General features: G+C 42.0%; 1 protein-coding gene across 1 annotated transcript in view; it reads right to left on the reverse strand.

Moving 5' to 3' along the window:
• LOC119744846 (macrophage mannose receptor 1-like) overlaps positions 1–15,023 on the reverse strand; it is a 45,565-nt gene that overhangs the window by 25,497 nt on the left and 5,045 nt on the right. Inside the window, exons 6-17 of the mRNA XM_038221019.1 lie at positions 14,737–14,769; positions 13,244–13,402; positions 11,674–11,762; positions 11,002–11,161; positions 10,110–10,148; positions 8,705–8,878; positions 7,193–7,309; positions 6,659–6,775; positions 5,128–5,370; positions 2,888–3,106; positions 1,740–1,900; positions 840–950 (exon numbers count right to left, since the gene is read on the reverse strand). Of these exons, the coding sequence (XP_038076947.1) occupies positions 840–950; positions 1,740–1,900; positions 2,888–3,106; positions 5,128–5,370; positions 6,659–6,775; positions 7,193–7,309; positions 8,705–8,878; positions 10,110–10,148; positions 11,002–11,161; positions 11,674–11,762; positions 13,244–13,402; positions 14,737–14,769 (1,622 nt within the window). The remainder of the gene's footprint in view (positions 1–839; positions 951–1,739; positions 1,901–2,887; positions 3,107–5,127; positions 5,371–6,658; positions 6,776–7,192; positions 7,310–8,704; positions 8,879–10,109; positions 10,149–11,001; positions 11,162–11,673; positions 11,763–13,243; positions 13,403–14,736; positions 14,770–15,023) is intronic.

Consider the following 15,023-nt stretch of genomic DNA (forward strand, 5'->3'; position numbering starts at 1 on the left):
TTTTGAGGTAGTATTTTATGTTACACTTACCTGTTTAAAGGTTTGTGTTCATAGATGCTGGAAAAACTAAAGAAAAAATGCTCATAGATGCTGGAAAAACTAAAGAAAAAATGCTGTTCTTCAAGTCTGATTTTCGACCTGACTTCAGACGAAATGGAGTAAATGCACCCATTCATGGACGTGTATTACCGATTGCAAAGAAAATGTGGACTAACAATATTTGCAAAGAGTCAGTTTTTTCCATAGTTGGCCGACAAAAAATTCCACTTTTCTTGAAAATGACAGCACACCAGGTGCCACGATTGCACAGGATGCTTGGGACTTTTATTCACTTACATTCAAATAAGGTATTTCATAATAATTTGGTAGTTTTGGTTTCGATGTTTGCAAATGTTGTATATTACCTTTTAGCATATATATGCCCAAGTCATAATGTGGGTGTTACATGTACAAAAAGATACTGCTGCAAATTTATGAAAATCTAGAAAGACTGAAAGATTATGGGCCTATTCCATTGTACAAAATGGTGATTAATTACAATTTCAAAATTTAGAGAAGGACAGGCCCACAAGACATGACAAAAAGTTCAAATTTGACTGAAAGATGATGGCGGTCAATTAGTTAGAAAGCCATGATGGCGGTCAATAATTAGAAAGATGGCGGTCAATAATTAGAAAGATGGCGGTCAATAGTTAGAAAATAGTTAGATGATGGCGGTCAATAGTTAGAAAGCCATGATGGCGGTCAATAATTAGAAAGATGGCGGTCAATAGTTAGAAAATAGTTAGATGATGGCGGTCAATAGTTAGAAAGTCACCAGTTGGCACTGTTGCTCCTACCTGATCACAACCACTGGGGGTAATGGGAAACTGGGTGGGCCCCAGATCTTGTTTCTTCATTTTGCAGACGTAACGATGGAGGGCAGTACAGTCTGCGTCATTCCAAAAACCCTAAAACAAGAAATATTCAGAAAGGGACGTCAGTGAGGGCCAGCTGATTCCCTGTCCCTCAAGGAAAAAAATAGAATTGATTTCCGGCCCCAACAAATTATTTTATTGGTTGTCTTCATCCATTCTGCAAAGAGAAACATTTTCACATATTGGTGTCTCATCAGTACAAGGTCCATTTAGGAACACTCCGGCAAAAGGTCCCCATGCGTCAAATATTCTGTTGGAATTGTCAAAAGACGCAAACAATAAAATTGCATAATGAATAAGTAAATTCCCAGTTCATTGGAATAGCTTGTGACATAACTTGAAACTGGAGGATTTGTGATGGACTTGTGAGGACTTGTGTGGACTTGTGTGGACTTGGGGGACATGTGGAGACTTGTGGTGGAATTGTGGGGACTTTTGGGGACTTGCATGTGATGACTTAATTGTGATGACTTGTGATAACTTGTGAGGACTTGTGAGGACTTGTGGGGGACGTGTGATGACTTGTGGGGACTTGTGAGGACTTTGGGTGGACTTGTGAGGACTTGTGAGGACTTGCGAGGACTTGGGACTTGTGAGAAGTTGGGATGGACTTGTGAGGACTTGTGGGGACTTGTAATGGACTTAGTGAGGATTTGTGGGGACTTGTGAGGACTTGTGAGGACTTACATGTTGGGACTTGTGAGGACTTGTAGGGACTTGTTGGGTCTTGTGAAGACTTGTACGAATTGTTGATGGATTTGACTTCAACACTGGACGTCAATTTTTTTTCCAGAAAAATAAAGAGTTTACCAATAAACTTACACTGGTCCTCATTTCCCCGCAGTCCTCAGGGTTGCCCTGATAGTTGTTGGGTTCGCCTGCCCCCCAGTGGGTGTAGGTCACCTCGCTATCGTCGCTCCACTCGTAGGTCATGGACACTTTGTTGTCATTCAGCCCAATGTAGAAGTGGACGGAATCGTCCACTACGATAATGCAATAATACGATAGGGATGAAATGATATATGCCTAGCCCATGATAGGATGGTTGTTGCGTTACACACATTATGATACGGTGCACATTGCGATACAGATAAAATATGAAATAAAGAACCAAATACATATAGAACCATTCTTTTGTGTTTGTCTTGTCATTTTGCAAAATCTATGTGTACTTAACTGTTGGCTGCGGGAAATTGATGCAAACACGCAAATGTCTTCATTATTTCAATGATTATTTTCAATATATTGAAAACAACACACGGAACACACAATTGTTTATTTTTGGTCATGCATGTCTCTACATACATGAAATTCTGATTGATCAATATTGATACTTTTTAACGTTAAATAAATGTCAGTGGCATAGCCAGCAGGGGGAGGGGGGGGGGCCTCTGGGTTAAGGGGGGTACTCCCCTCTCCAAATATTTTGTAACAATTAAGTGCCTTATATTTCACGAGTGTCCTTTTTTCACTAGCACCCATTTTCTTCTTAACGTCATAAAAAGCGCAACTACTACTTTTGGATTTTATGGAAGCCGGGTGTCCTGCGAAAAAAACCTAGTCTACCTTTCAGCACGTATGAGGCAAGAACCCCTTCACGTCTACCTCTCCGATCAAAATGACCCCGCTACGCCATTGAATGTATTTAAACCATACATGATCTTTGTTTCAAAGATCTGTTTCATCCCTAGTACAAGCTCGGATTTATTATCACAATTATCAATCAAAAGTCACATCACAAGCCCGGTCAGAAGTATGGGAGGACCAAGAATGACAACGTGCAGACTGGATAAATTGTGATTAGTTTTTCCATGACTCTACCACAACCCTGAAGAATTGACAAGATTGACACAAAGAATTGTTCAACCTAGGTTCCCGGTTTATATTGGAAAAAAGATATCAAACTTCATTTTTTTTGGGGGGGGGAAGGTTTAATTCAACTTGTCCCAGAACCATACCCCCACACTCACCGCCCTGTGAGACGACACTCGTTACGAACGAGTTCTCATTTGCGTCCCATATTGACGCCAGATCGGCCCCTTTCAGACGGCAGTTCTTCCGGGCATCATCCCAAACCACCTCGTCCGACTGGGCCTGGTAGCAGTAGTCTCCGTAAGCTTGCCACTGGTCTTGACATCGGTAGGTGGGATCCACTGTTGCCGGGACGTCAGGGGGCGGTGCGTCACTTCCTGTGATGAGAACAGTGGAACAATGCATGATGGGAATGTTGGCCTAAACTGCTTAGTGACCACAGCTGGAGGACAGAAGTTGCTAGAACTGACTTGCCCGTTAGTTCTTCACACTGACAAGCTTTGGGCAATTGAATGATGATTTTTGGTTTGGCATTATAAATGAATCCTCACTATTCTGTGCAGAGAGTTTGCAGCAGAGGCCAGTATTTTCAGCCTTCTTTCCTGATATATCAGCATAACTTGCCGTAACACTCTCAAATGTCCCGAGGCTACGTTTTCCTGACTGAATGTAACATCGGTGGGAAGCTAATTTTTATTATTCAAGTTTAATTTTTTCATTAATTACCATATATCTCATTTTCATACATGTATTTCATTTAATGTCAAGTATATCGTGTATGCCTCTGTGGCTTTGGGCCTCTGGTGTTGCCCACTTCTGGTTGGGCCTGGTGTTGCCCATAACTGTGTTATGTGTTTGATAACATTATGTCCGTTCTCACATGTGAACTCCATTTTGTAATGTCTGTAAAATGTTCGTTGTTATAATGTATGCCGCTGTGGCTTTGGGCCTTTGGTGTTGCCCATTTCTGGTCGGGCCTGGTGTTGCCCATTATTATTACATGACAATAACAATTGACAATTCAATTAACCGGCTTGCCCTATCACTGGTATCCGGAATAAAACACTCCTCTGTGGCTGTGGCATATACACAATGATTTGTTTCCCATGTCCTTCAATTCAAGTCGGAGTATGATTACATAATACTGGATGGCTTTAAGGGGGATACAAGAATATAGGCCTATTGCACAAGCTATATAAATATGACAATGTTGCAAGAGTTGAAGATAAGTGCAATACCAATCAAATTTCGCGCTGCTCGAAGCTGCCATTTTGATTGTTGAAAACTGTCTAGTATACTCTGCTGCATGCTGCATGCAGGGCGGTATCTGGACTGTGGTACGTGAGATATCAGCACACTGTTGTGACTATGGATTGACTAATCAGGATCGAGGATTTAAGTTTGCTTGAAGAGACTGACTGATATACCTATAGCTCAGAAACACACTTCTATTTAAAAGTGAGTCCACACCGTGCATCAACCAACTTCATATACAATTTTAGCTCAGGGAATCCAAGGGGGGGGGGTTTATATCTCTCCCCCCCCCCCCCCACTTTTTGACAAGGGGGGATGGACTATTGAATCATCCCCCAAAAAACTTTTTCGTGACGAGAAAAAAAAGCGGTATTTTTCTAACATCCCAACAACCAAAATGTATTCAATAGCACTGAAAAGTGGAGAAACAAAGTACAAAAGCTTGGAAAATGCACCGTTTTGATGTCAGCGCGAGTATACATATTGATATACACCTATATCCTGAAGAGCGCCCCCTAGTGTAATGTATTGTCCAGCCCCGGCCCTCCCCCGCCCCCGGCTTTTCGAATTTCCACGGCCAGGCAATGTTTGGAATTTGATCATCCCCCATCCCCCCACTCGCCGGCACAGATTTACGCCACTGGTTTAGCTCGATTCAGGGATGAAACATATACAACGCAGCTGCCTTCTTTAGATCGAGCTTAAGTTCTGACAGTGTCAACTACTCACTTAGTTAATCCAGTGGTGTAACTATTGATAAATTTTGTTAGGGGCAAGGGCGGATCCAGGGGGGGGGGGCCAAAGGGGGCCATGGCCCCCCCCCCAAAAAAAAACCCACGACATCGCAATAAAGGCAGGCAATGAGTACACCACCATCTTTTCCTAAAAAAAAATTGGTTAAAGTGGTCAGAAATTGCCTCAGATCGCACCACAGAGCATCTAGAATCCAAAAAAATTTCGGGGCCCTTAAGCGGGCCCTGAACCCCACGCCGTAATTTTTTTGACCCACTTTTTGGGGGGACCAAAATTTTTTTGGCCCCCCCCCCCCGAATTGTGTTCTGGATCCGCCCTAGGTTAGGGGGGGGGGGGGATTTTTTTGTTGAAGTTTTTCAGGGTTGTTTTAATGACAATTGTTAACACTTACTCAGTTGGTAATAGTCCTTGTCTGCATCTGTCTTAAGACCCCCGGCAGAGTCTTTGGTAGTGTCCAATAATGAGCACTCCTTCAGGGCACGATCGTAGTTGAACGCCACGCATTTATAAAAAGAGTTGTCAGAGTAGACGCAAGAGTAAGCGCACAAGTCGGGAAAAATGTCAGGAACCACCACTGCGGGTGTGACTTGCAGATACCTGTTGGGGTACGTCGAGAAGTGGGAAACGATGTAACCTATAACACACAGAAGAAAATAAACCACAAACAAATTAAAAAGGGACATAGGAATCGGTGATGACATGGAAACGAAGCTACTGATTTACTAAGGGAAAAAAAGCAGAAAAAAAACCTCGATCAAAGTGAAGAAAGCACAGGTACCAACTAATCTGCGAAATTATTCCACCTCAAATGGTATCATATTAGGAAGGAAACAATTAACAATTGAAGGTGCTTTAGAGTAGGAAGTCCTTGGGCACTTTGTTTGGTATAATTTGATGATAATTAATTCCCATGTACTAGGACCTTGATGTCACTTATACAAATCGGCTGACTGAGATTCATGTCTCGAGTGTCGATTTAGGTTTTGCACATGAGCGGGTGAAATTCAATATAGGATACTTTTGAGTCGAAAGGGCTCGTAATGGAATCCACATTAAGGTAAGGTAGATCATTTATCATTGGTGCATATTTTTTCCGTTTGAAACAACAAAAGTGCTCAAAATCTAAAGAAGGGTGCTTATCAACTACTCTGATGACATTTCAGCTCATTGAATGATTTATATTTTGAGAAAACAATATTCTACGATCTCAATTTTAATTCAGAAGTTGTCGAGTCATGTTTTGAATTGCGCCCAAAATCAGTATCCAGGAGTGACAGGGACACGTTCTCATTCAACTGATTGCAGCTTTGCGATGTCACGCACTGAAATGACTAATAATAGCATATCACACACGTGTGTGAATGTTTGCGCGCACCCATTTACCGATTCCCAGAATTACGAACCAACTACTAACTGATATTTCCAAAAATGCGTCACTTGATGCATTTTTGGAGAGAGCCCCAATCAAGCAGGCATTGTGTAGTGTTGAAAATGTTCCAAGGTTCAATCAACAGTCCGAATCTATAGCACTGAACGTTATTGTCAATTCAGAAATTTCAACGTAGTGTGCTTTCAGATTAATGAACGTTCGGACTAATTAACGTTATTCTAAATTCAGACTGTTGAGCCTTTGGACAAATGAACCTTTGGATTATCGAACCTTCGGACTAAGGAACCTTCGGACTATTGCTACAAATGCAAGGATTAACTAACCTGATCTCATTTTTCGGACTAATGAACCTTCGTGTTCGAACCTTCGGACTATCACATCAAATGCTAAGATTAAAAAGTCTTACTTAATTTTCGGACTAATGAGCACGGTCATTGGAAAAATTGTGTGTTTGGAATATCGAACCTTCGCATCAATGAACCTTCGGACTACTGAACATTAAGACTATCAAGCGGACCTCGTTAAAACCTACCATCTTTTTTACACACGTATCCCATGGTATTGGAGCAGGAGATATCATTCCACAGTCCGTTACTTATTTTCAATTCAGTGCAGTGTTCTCCTCCGGTCCCCCAATTATTGGGCTCACCTGACAAATAAAGACACAAAAAGTTTGAAAATATGTCTAGTCTGCTGTAAAACATGAATCTAATTTTCATGCAATTACTAGACAAATTAGTCATCCTCCGGAAAACTCAATTCCAAAATTGTATCAAATTTTTTCCCCAGGTACAACTTACGCTTTGTTCCAAAAATGGTGAAACTCTGTTTTTTCATTCTAAGGTGATGTTCTTCTAACTTCAACTTCTAATAAACAGAACAAAATGTTTGTTCTAACAATAATTACAAATGGAACTATAAACTACAAAACACTAACAGAAATGTGTTCGAAAAATCACTTGTAATGGACTCGATAACAACACTGACAGCTCGTACCAGTGCTCTTCCATTCGGCACTAGTACGAGCAAACTTCGAAGGATAAATGGATGATTGATGAGTTCGTACCACTCGCCCAATTGAGAAACTTGAAGGGTGACCCATTGCTCCATTCCCAGCCGCCTTCTGACGACAGGTCATTGGCACCGAGCCAAACAACCGTCTCCGTGTTCAGAGCCAAGCGTGCTGTTTTAAAACAAAACCACCAACTGTAAAAGTTAGGCGGGAACAAGTATACAATCTGCAAGAATTTTTTAATTTATATTTTTTTAAAATTACCAAACGACAGTACTTTTGTTTAACAACACTCACCATAATTGACTGATCTATTTAAAACTCGCCCCATGGTATGTTGACTAATCCGTGGCAGTGGCATAGCAAGATCAATTTGATTGGGGGCATAGACATGAAAAAGGGCACTAGCCTTGTCCGTGCTGACAGGTAGACTGTTTTTCACCGCGGTCACCCGGCCTCAGTAAAATCAAAGAAAATCAAAGGAGGGTGTGGGGCGGGGGGGGGGGGGGGGGGGGGGGGAGGGGGTGGCTGAACACCATCTTCTCAGGGGGGCGCTGTTCAAAGCAGACAATCATGGGCTCTATTGGACAATAGGTGATGCCACAATTGCCAACATTTCTGCCACGTTGAAAAAAAGTCACTCGTGCCCTTTCTTTTTCACAAGTGACCTTTTTCCGAGTACCCTTTGCTCACGAGGGATCTTCTTCTCATGAGCGACTTTTGTTCACGAGTGACCTTATTTTTACGAGCGCCCTTTTTTCACAAGCCCCTTCTCCATGAGTGCCCTTGTGAAAAAATGCAGAAAAAAGGGCACTCGTGAAAACAAGGGCACCCACAAAATTGGGACGTTGAGGGGGGGAATATCTCAGTAAGGCAGGTATTTACCCCCCCCAAAAAAAATATTTTGTGACTGCCCTTTTTTCATGAGTAAGCCCCCTGTTAGCTACGCCACTGCATGAGTGATGTCCAACATGCAAGCACAAAAATCTGTCATGCTCACAACATGTACATGATGCACACAGCAGGAACATGCAGTGTGGTGGTGTTGCCCTTTTTTGCAATGGGTGGGGCCTAATGGCTCAGCCTATAGGGTACCAAAGTGAGAAGTCAGCTGCCACTGTTCTGGTTCACCCCGGTTTGCGTGCTGATACAGACTTAAGCCCGGTTCATACTTCACGCGAATGCGAATGCGAAGCGAATTTGACGTCATGAAGCATTCGCTGCGAAATTCGCCCGAGTTGAAATATGTTCAACTTTTACGAATTCGCAGCGCGAATACTTGCCACGGCGACACAAATTCGCGTTCGAGTATGAACCGGCGCGCAAGTAACAGAATGTGCAGCGCACTTCAGTACTCTATTGGAAAATGCTATCACTAAATCGCAGACACCCAAAATGCACAAGGGGTAGTGGCATTTTTTTTTTTAAGAAAATGTTTTTATTTGGTAGAGCAAGGAAGGTAAATCTTTAACCCTAACAATCCAGAATCCTCTATATTTTAATATTTTCATATAGTTTATTTTTATAACATGCTATAGGGAGTTGGGGTTGAATCAAACCACTGACCATTGAGGTACGTCTGCTCTGACAGTGTAGTTATACTGACGAGATCGCCGCCTCCCGTCTGGCACAGTTTCCTGGCATCCTGCCAAGTTTTGAGGTCACCGGGTTTGAACAGGTAGCACTGCTTGGAGGTCGGGTCGTACTCCCAACCCGTGCCGCAACGGTCGTTAAATACGGCTGCGAAAACGAATAAAGAAACGTCAATGCGAGTGAGCAGAAAGAAACCACAATGGCTGGTATGTATCATGACAGTGTTGTAGTCCAGTTGACATAAGTCGTCACAAGTCCTCACAAGCTATCACAAGTCATCAAAAGTCCTCACATGCTATCACAAGCTATCACAAGTTATCGCAAGTCCTCAGACACTATCACAAGCTATCACAAGTCCTCACACACTATTACAAGCTATCACTAGTTATCACAAGTCCTCACACGCTATCACAAGCTATCACAAGTCATCACAAGTCCTCACATGCTATCACAAGCTATCACAAGTCATCACAAGTCATCACAAGCTATCACAACCTATCACAAGCTATCACAAGTCATCACAAGTCATCACAAGCTATCACAAGCTATCACAAGTCATCACAAGTCATCACAAGTCATCAAACACTATCACAAGATATCCCAAGGCATCACAAGCAATCACAAGCTATCACAAGTCATCACAAGTCATCACAAGCTATCACAAGCTATCATAAGTCATTACAAGTCATCACAAGCTATCACAAACTATCACAAGTCATCACAAGTCATCACAAGTCATCATAAGCCATCACAAGTCATCACAAGTCCATTTACATCAACTGTGACAAAGGCATTCATTTGTTATCACTCATCCTTTGTTACTTGTGTCCGGACTTCAGAGCTGACTGGTGATTTACTTATGACCAGACTTGTGATTCTGCTTTGCTGAAGTGCATCTTGGGACACAAGTGACATTTTTTTTGTAGGTTTTTTAGTGACACAAGTGATTCTAAAATGGAATTTTAAGTTCTTGCAGTAAATATAAATATAAATGCTGCCTTATATTTTGCATAGCCATATTAAACACCAAACAATTATGGCCGGAATTTGAAGTGTCAATGGAAGTGCTATATACATCAGTTCAGGCTGATGCGTTATTGACTTATGACAGAACAGTGAGGCGTAAGATCTCTTGACCCTTCCGTTCCCTATTTTTGCAACTTTAGTTTTGTGCTGACTGAAAGCAAGCAATGAAAGACCCATCTATTGCTACTTTTGTCTTCCTTAAAGTCATGAACTGAACATTTTGATGTGCCCTGTTAGGCTGTTGTTGAAGTTGCAAAACCAACTTGTTAAAAAATGTCAGTTATTAAGATCAGTGATGCCATTTGCAATTTGCAATGAATACTCTTTGAACGGGAACACTTTAGGGACTTACGTGTGGGTGGTGGCTTAGGTGTCACTGGCGGCCCAGTACCTGTGCCAACAGAAAACATTATGATCAAGATTTATTCAGTTGCGTACCGGGGTGACAATAGGGGTTGGTCAAACCTCAAAAGTGTTTGTTATCAAGTAGACAGAATAACTGGTATAAGAGTTGACACATTCAAAGGAAAAGGCATATACGATAGGGCAAAGGCAACTACGATATGAATGTAGAAGGGTGGATAAATAAAATGTGAGGGGTTACATTGGTAAAATAAAATTGTGAGGGAGGGGGCAGAGAGGTTAAGAGGGAGGAAATGATGGTAAGGGGAGGGGTAAAGAAGGAAAGGGGTGGGGACAATAAAGGAGAGTGTCAATGAAGAACAGGGGAGGAGCAATGATGAAAAGCTGAGGGGAAATGAATATAACGGGAATGGTAATGAAGAAAAGGGGAGGGAAATGAAGAGAAGGGGTGGGGCAATGAAGATAAGGAACAGGGCAATGCAAATAAGGGGAGGGGCAATGAAGGTAAAAAGGAGGGGCAGTGAATGTAGGGGAGGTGAAAAGTAGGTAATGTGAGGGGCAATGGATCCAGAGGCAAGAGGGAAACCATGGAAGGTCAATGAAGGTATTGAGGAGGAGCTAAAGTCAAGGGGGAGGAGGTAAGGTAAGAGAATGATTAAGATAAAGGGAGGGGCTAAAGGTAAGGGGAGGGAGCATGAATGTAATGGTAGGGGCAATAAATGTTGGGGAGGTGCAACAAGGGTTATGAGAGGAGCAATAGAGGCAAGGGAGAAATGAAAGTGGGGGTGGGGGAGGGCAATGAAGATTGGGGGACATGGAGGTAATGGGGAGGCAATGACAGCCAAGGGAGGGGCAATGAAAGGGGAGGGGGTAAACATTACCTGCTATCTTTTTACAGATGTAACCACAAATTGTGCTCCCGCACGGCAAATCGTTCCACATCCCTTCCTCAAGTTCTCCGTACCGGAAATGCACGCACCTTTCATTATCACCATTACCAAAATGGTCCGGTTGTCCCGGGGCCCAGTATTTGAAGTTATACTGCAAACGTGGACAAGAAAAACATCAGGTAGAAGCAGTGTAGAAGTCAATTCCTTTAGTATACCCCTTTCTCTTGCCAAAGATTGTTGGGGAAGCTAGGGGGTTGTTGTCAACCCTTGAAATGGAGATATCATCTGACTGCTTACTAAAGTGTATCTTATGTGTAGCAGCTTGGAAAGGGGGGCGCTAATTGTCCCCTCTGGAAAAGCCACCAAAAAAAAGGGGGAAAAAAAGAAAGAAAAAGAGGTGCGAAGTCATATTGCTTTTCATTGTGAGAAAAGTACTGCTACGCTGACCTGATTCCCCCGAGACAACCTAACTCCCCTAAAATGAAGTGCTCTCTGCAAATCTTGCACGAATTCCATGCCACCAGTGAACCTGGGAATCACGAAAGCTTTAAGCACGCGTGACTGCTGCTACCATGTTTGACTTTAGGACTGGTAAATGATGTGCGAAATAAGAGAGACAAACATTTGCAGACTTAGATCGTTTTGGAGACCAATGGAACGTACCGTGGAACCGTCCTCCCAAACAAAGACATTTGATGTTGTTTTGTCGTTCAGTCCAATCCACAGGTAGACTTGCAGCATGTAAGTCCGCACTGAAATGGAAACCAACATAAAAAAAACAATAAACTATCATTGAAAAACTGTTATTGATAACATGCAACTCGCACGTCTTTAGTTGTCCTTCATCTGAAATGAAAAGTGTAAACATAATTACAAAATAATTTGATGTATAGTCCTACATTTATAGTTTTGTGTGTTTATTTTGGGGTACATTTTGAGAGTTGTAAAGATTTTAAGAGTCAGAAAGTTTTACTGCCACTCCAGGCTACCTTACATGTTTGGGTTTTTTTGGTAAGGAGGGAATGTTTTGAAATTGGTAATTTTTAAAAACTGCAGTTTCAATTTCAATAACCCTCCCAAGACCAAACGCTGGATTTGTCAATCGACAGGGTAGCACTGAGATCTGTGCCACCCCAGGTGCCCCCCCCCCCATTTAAAATCTTGAATTGCACAACAATAATATCCCAGTTGCCTTCAGTGCCCCCCCCCCCCCCCCCCCCCCCCCCCCTGAAAGATTGGTGAACCCCAGGTGCCCCCTACAACTTTAATAATTATAATAATAATAATAACTCTTATTATAGCACTCTACAAAAAATGTCTCAAAGCGCTTCACAAATTTTAAAACTATAGAGGAGAGAGGTAGTTAACAAAAAGGACCCTAAATTCCTACCTAAAAACACAAAATTTCAAGAAAAGAACAAAAACATTACAACTTAGACTTAAAGGGAAGATATAACATTTGCTGATAACAAACTGATCAAATTACCAAAAAATTCTTTCCTGGACCGTTAGGGAATGAAAAAGCATCCTGTACAATCATGGCTCCTGGTGTGCTGACATTTTTAAGTAAGTGGTATTTTGTATCAATTTCCAACACTGGTCGGCCGACCAGCGTTGGAGAAAACTTTTTTTTTCTTCAGAAACTGCTCCTAGTTTTTCATATTAGTTATTCTGCATTTTGTTTGCAATTGATTACACACCTGTGGAGGGGTACAAGCCAGCTAGACTGATTCTCTGAACTTATAATTCCCCGTTGCAACGTCTATAAATTGCTTTGTTTTATCTTAAATGGGGTCAGGGAACCAGACTACAAGAACATGATTGATTTTCTTGGTTTTCCAGCATCTATACGAACCCAAAACGTGAAACAAGTCAGTGTTACAATATCTGCATTAACATACTATTCCTCCAAATCCATTTATTTCTGAAAATTACAGCAAAAGCAAATGTTGTACATTCCCTTTAAAAACAGTAAAAACAGCTGGATAATTTAAAAAGGGAGGCAACCATAAAAAAAAATTTAAAAAGAAAGAAAGAAAAAAAAACAAACAATAAGTTTAACCCTAGTTAAAAAACAACAACAACTTTAACCCTAGTTACGCCCCTGGACGGGGGTTGGAGGGGTTGAACCCTCTCCCTACTTCCCTATTGCAACGCTCATGACTGTTATGAACAATAGTCTCACAAGCAGAATTAGGGGAGAAGGAATTAAAACAAAACAGAGAGGACCTACTTGACAAATAAGACTGTTCGTCACTGTCCAAGATGCTCGTCAGTTTAGAGCCTTTGTCCTCGCAGGCCTTCTTGCCCACGTCGTAGGTGTCCGTCTTGGTCTCAATGTAGTAGCAGTTGCCATTGAAGAGATTCCAACCGTCATCGCAAGTTCCGATAGCTTCGGGGTAAGACGGCAAAAATCAGCAGCGATAAAAACAATTTGCATGGACTGCAAAACTGTGATCAAGTTCTCTTATGAAGTCAATCAAAACTGTTCTGTAGGCCCTAGGCACCTGTGTTTTGTAGTCCCTACTCCCATGGGCGTCGCCAGGATTTTTTCTAGAGGGGGGCAAAAAAATTTTTTGCCAAAAAATGCTTGTATTTCTCAACACATTCTCGATTTATCAGTTTTAGAGGGGGGGCAGGGACATTTCCCCCCCCCCCAACTCATTAAATTTACACCACTTTGTCTTCGCGCCTCTTTTTCTTTTCTTTTCTTTTTCTTCCTTTTTCTTTTCTTTTTTTTTTTTGCTTTTCCAGGGGGGGGGGGGGGGCAAGTGCCCCCCCTTGCCCCCCCCTCGCGACGCCCATGCCTACTCCTGCTAGGTACCTGCAGCACCTATTTCACATTGGGCCCAATTTCATAGCGCTGCTTAACAGCCAACTTTGTGCTTACCGAGCCTCCATCTATTTCATAAGGACTGTTAAGCAGTAAGCACAGCAAAAGCATGCTTAACCCCATACGTAACAATAGAAATCTCCAACACGCAACCGTTAGCATGAAATAGTGCTTAAGCAGCAGCATGATTTTCTTCTATAGTAAGCACAACTTTTCTGCTTACTGTTGAGCAGCTGTATGATATTGGGCCCTGGTGGTAAGCACTGGAGCCTCACAATAAGCAAGCAAGGGCAAACAGGTAGCTCAAACATTCTGTTGGCACCGTGTGCTTCAGAACGACAATTTTTACACAAATTCTATGCAGCATACATCAGCGTCAGTTGGTGAAATTTAAAATTCAGAGGGACGATAAAACTTAAAACAAACTTTTCTTGTGTGTGCATTTGTTTATGGTGTAAATCGAGGACCCACACATGCAACATCGAGGACAGGAACCAAATCGAGGATGACCTCGCTTAGAAAACGTGTTCAAAACCAATGAGAGCTGTTGCGAAAAAATTAAAATACAAACAAAGGAAAAGGGAAGAGAAACAAAAAAAATCCTAGATTTACACCATAAATGAATGAGCTAGTGTATGATGAGTATGTAAACACTGGCAATTGTGGACCTAGAACAAAAGGGTTAGGGTACAAACAATATACACACAATTGACTGATAGTCCACGATTGAAATTTGTGTACAAAACCAATGAGAGCTGTTGCTAAAAAGTGACAAAGGAATGAGTATTATCAGCGACCAGGCCTCTAACTGGTTTAAAACCAGACGTTTCAAATGGCATCCCCAACAAGGTTTCTATATTTTAAACACTGCACATTCTACTCAGGATACATACGTGTGGTTGGATCAATAGGCCAGACTTTTTCACCTGTGAGTGGATAAAATTTAAATAAAAGAAAAGAAGAAAGGTTTAAATAAAATGTGGCAGCAGGAAAATGTGTGTGCCACGTGAAATATCACACTTTTTTTGGGGGGGGGGGATGTGGCAGCAGGAAAATGTGTGTGCCACGTGAAATATAACACTTTTTTTGGGGGGGGGGGGAAAGAGGTACAGGTGGAGGCGGAGTTGTCCTCTAAATGCTTTATTTCAAACAAACGAAATGTGTTCCTATTGGCAGGGCA

This window comes from Patiria miniata, unplaced genomic scaffold (genome assembly GCF_015706575.1).
Source record: "Patiria miniata isolate m_02_andy unplaced genomic scaffold, ASM1570657v1 HiC_scaffold_7, whole genome shotgun sequence".
Lineage (NCBI taxonomy): Eukaryota > Metazoa > Echinodermata > Asteroidea > Valvatida > Asterinidae > Patiria > Patiria miniata.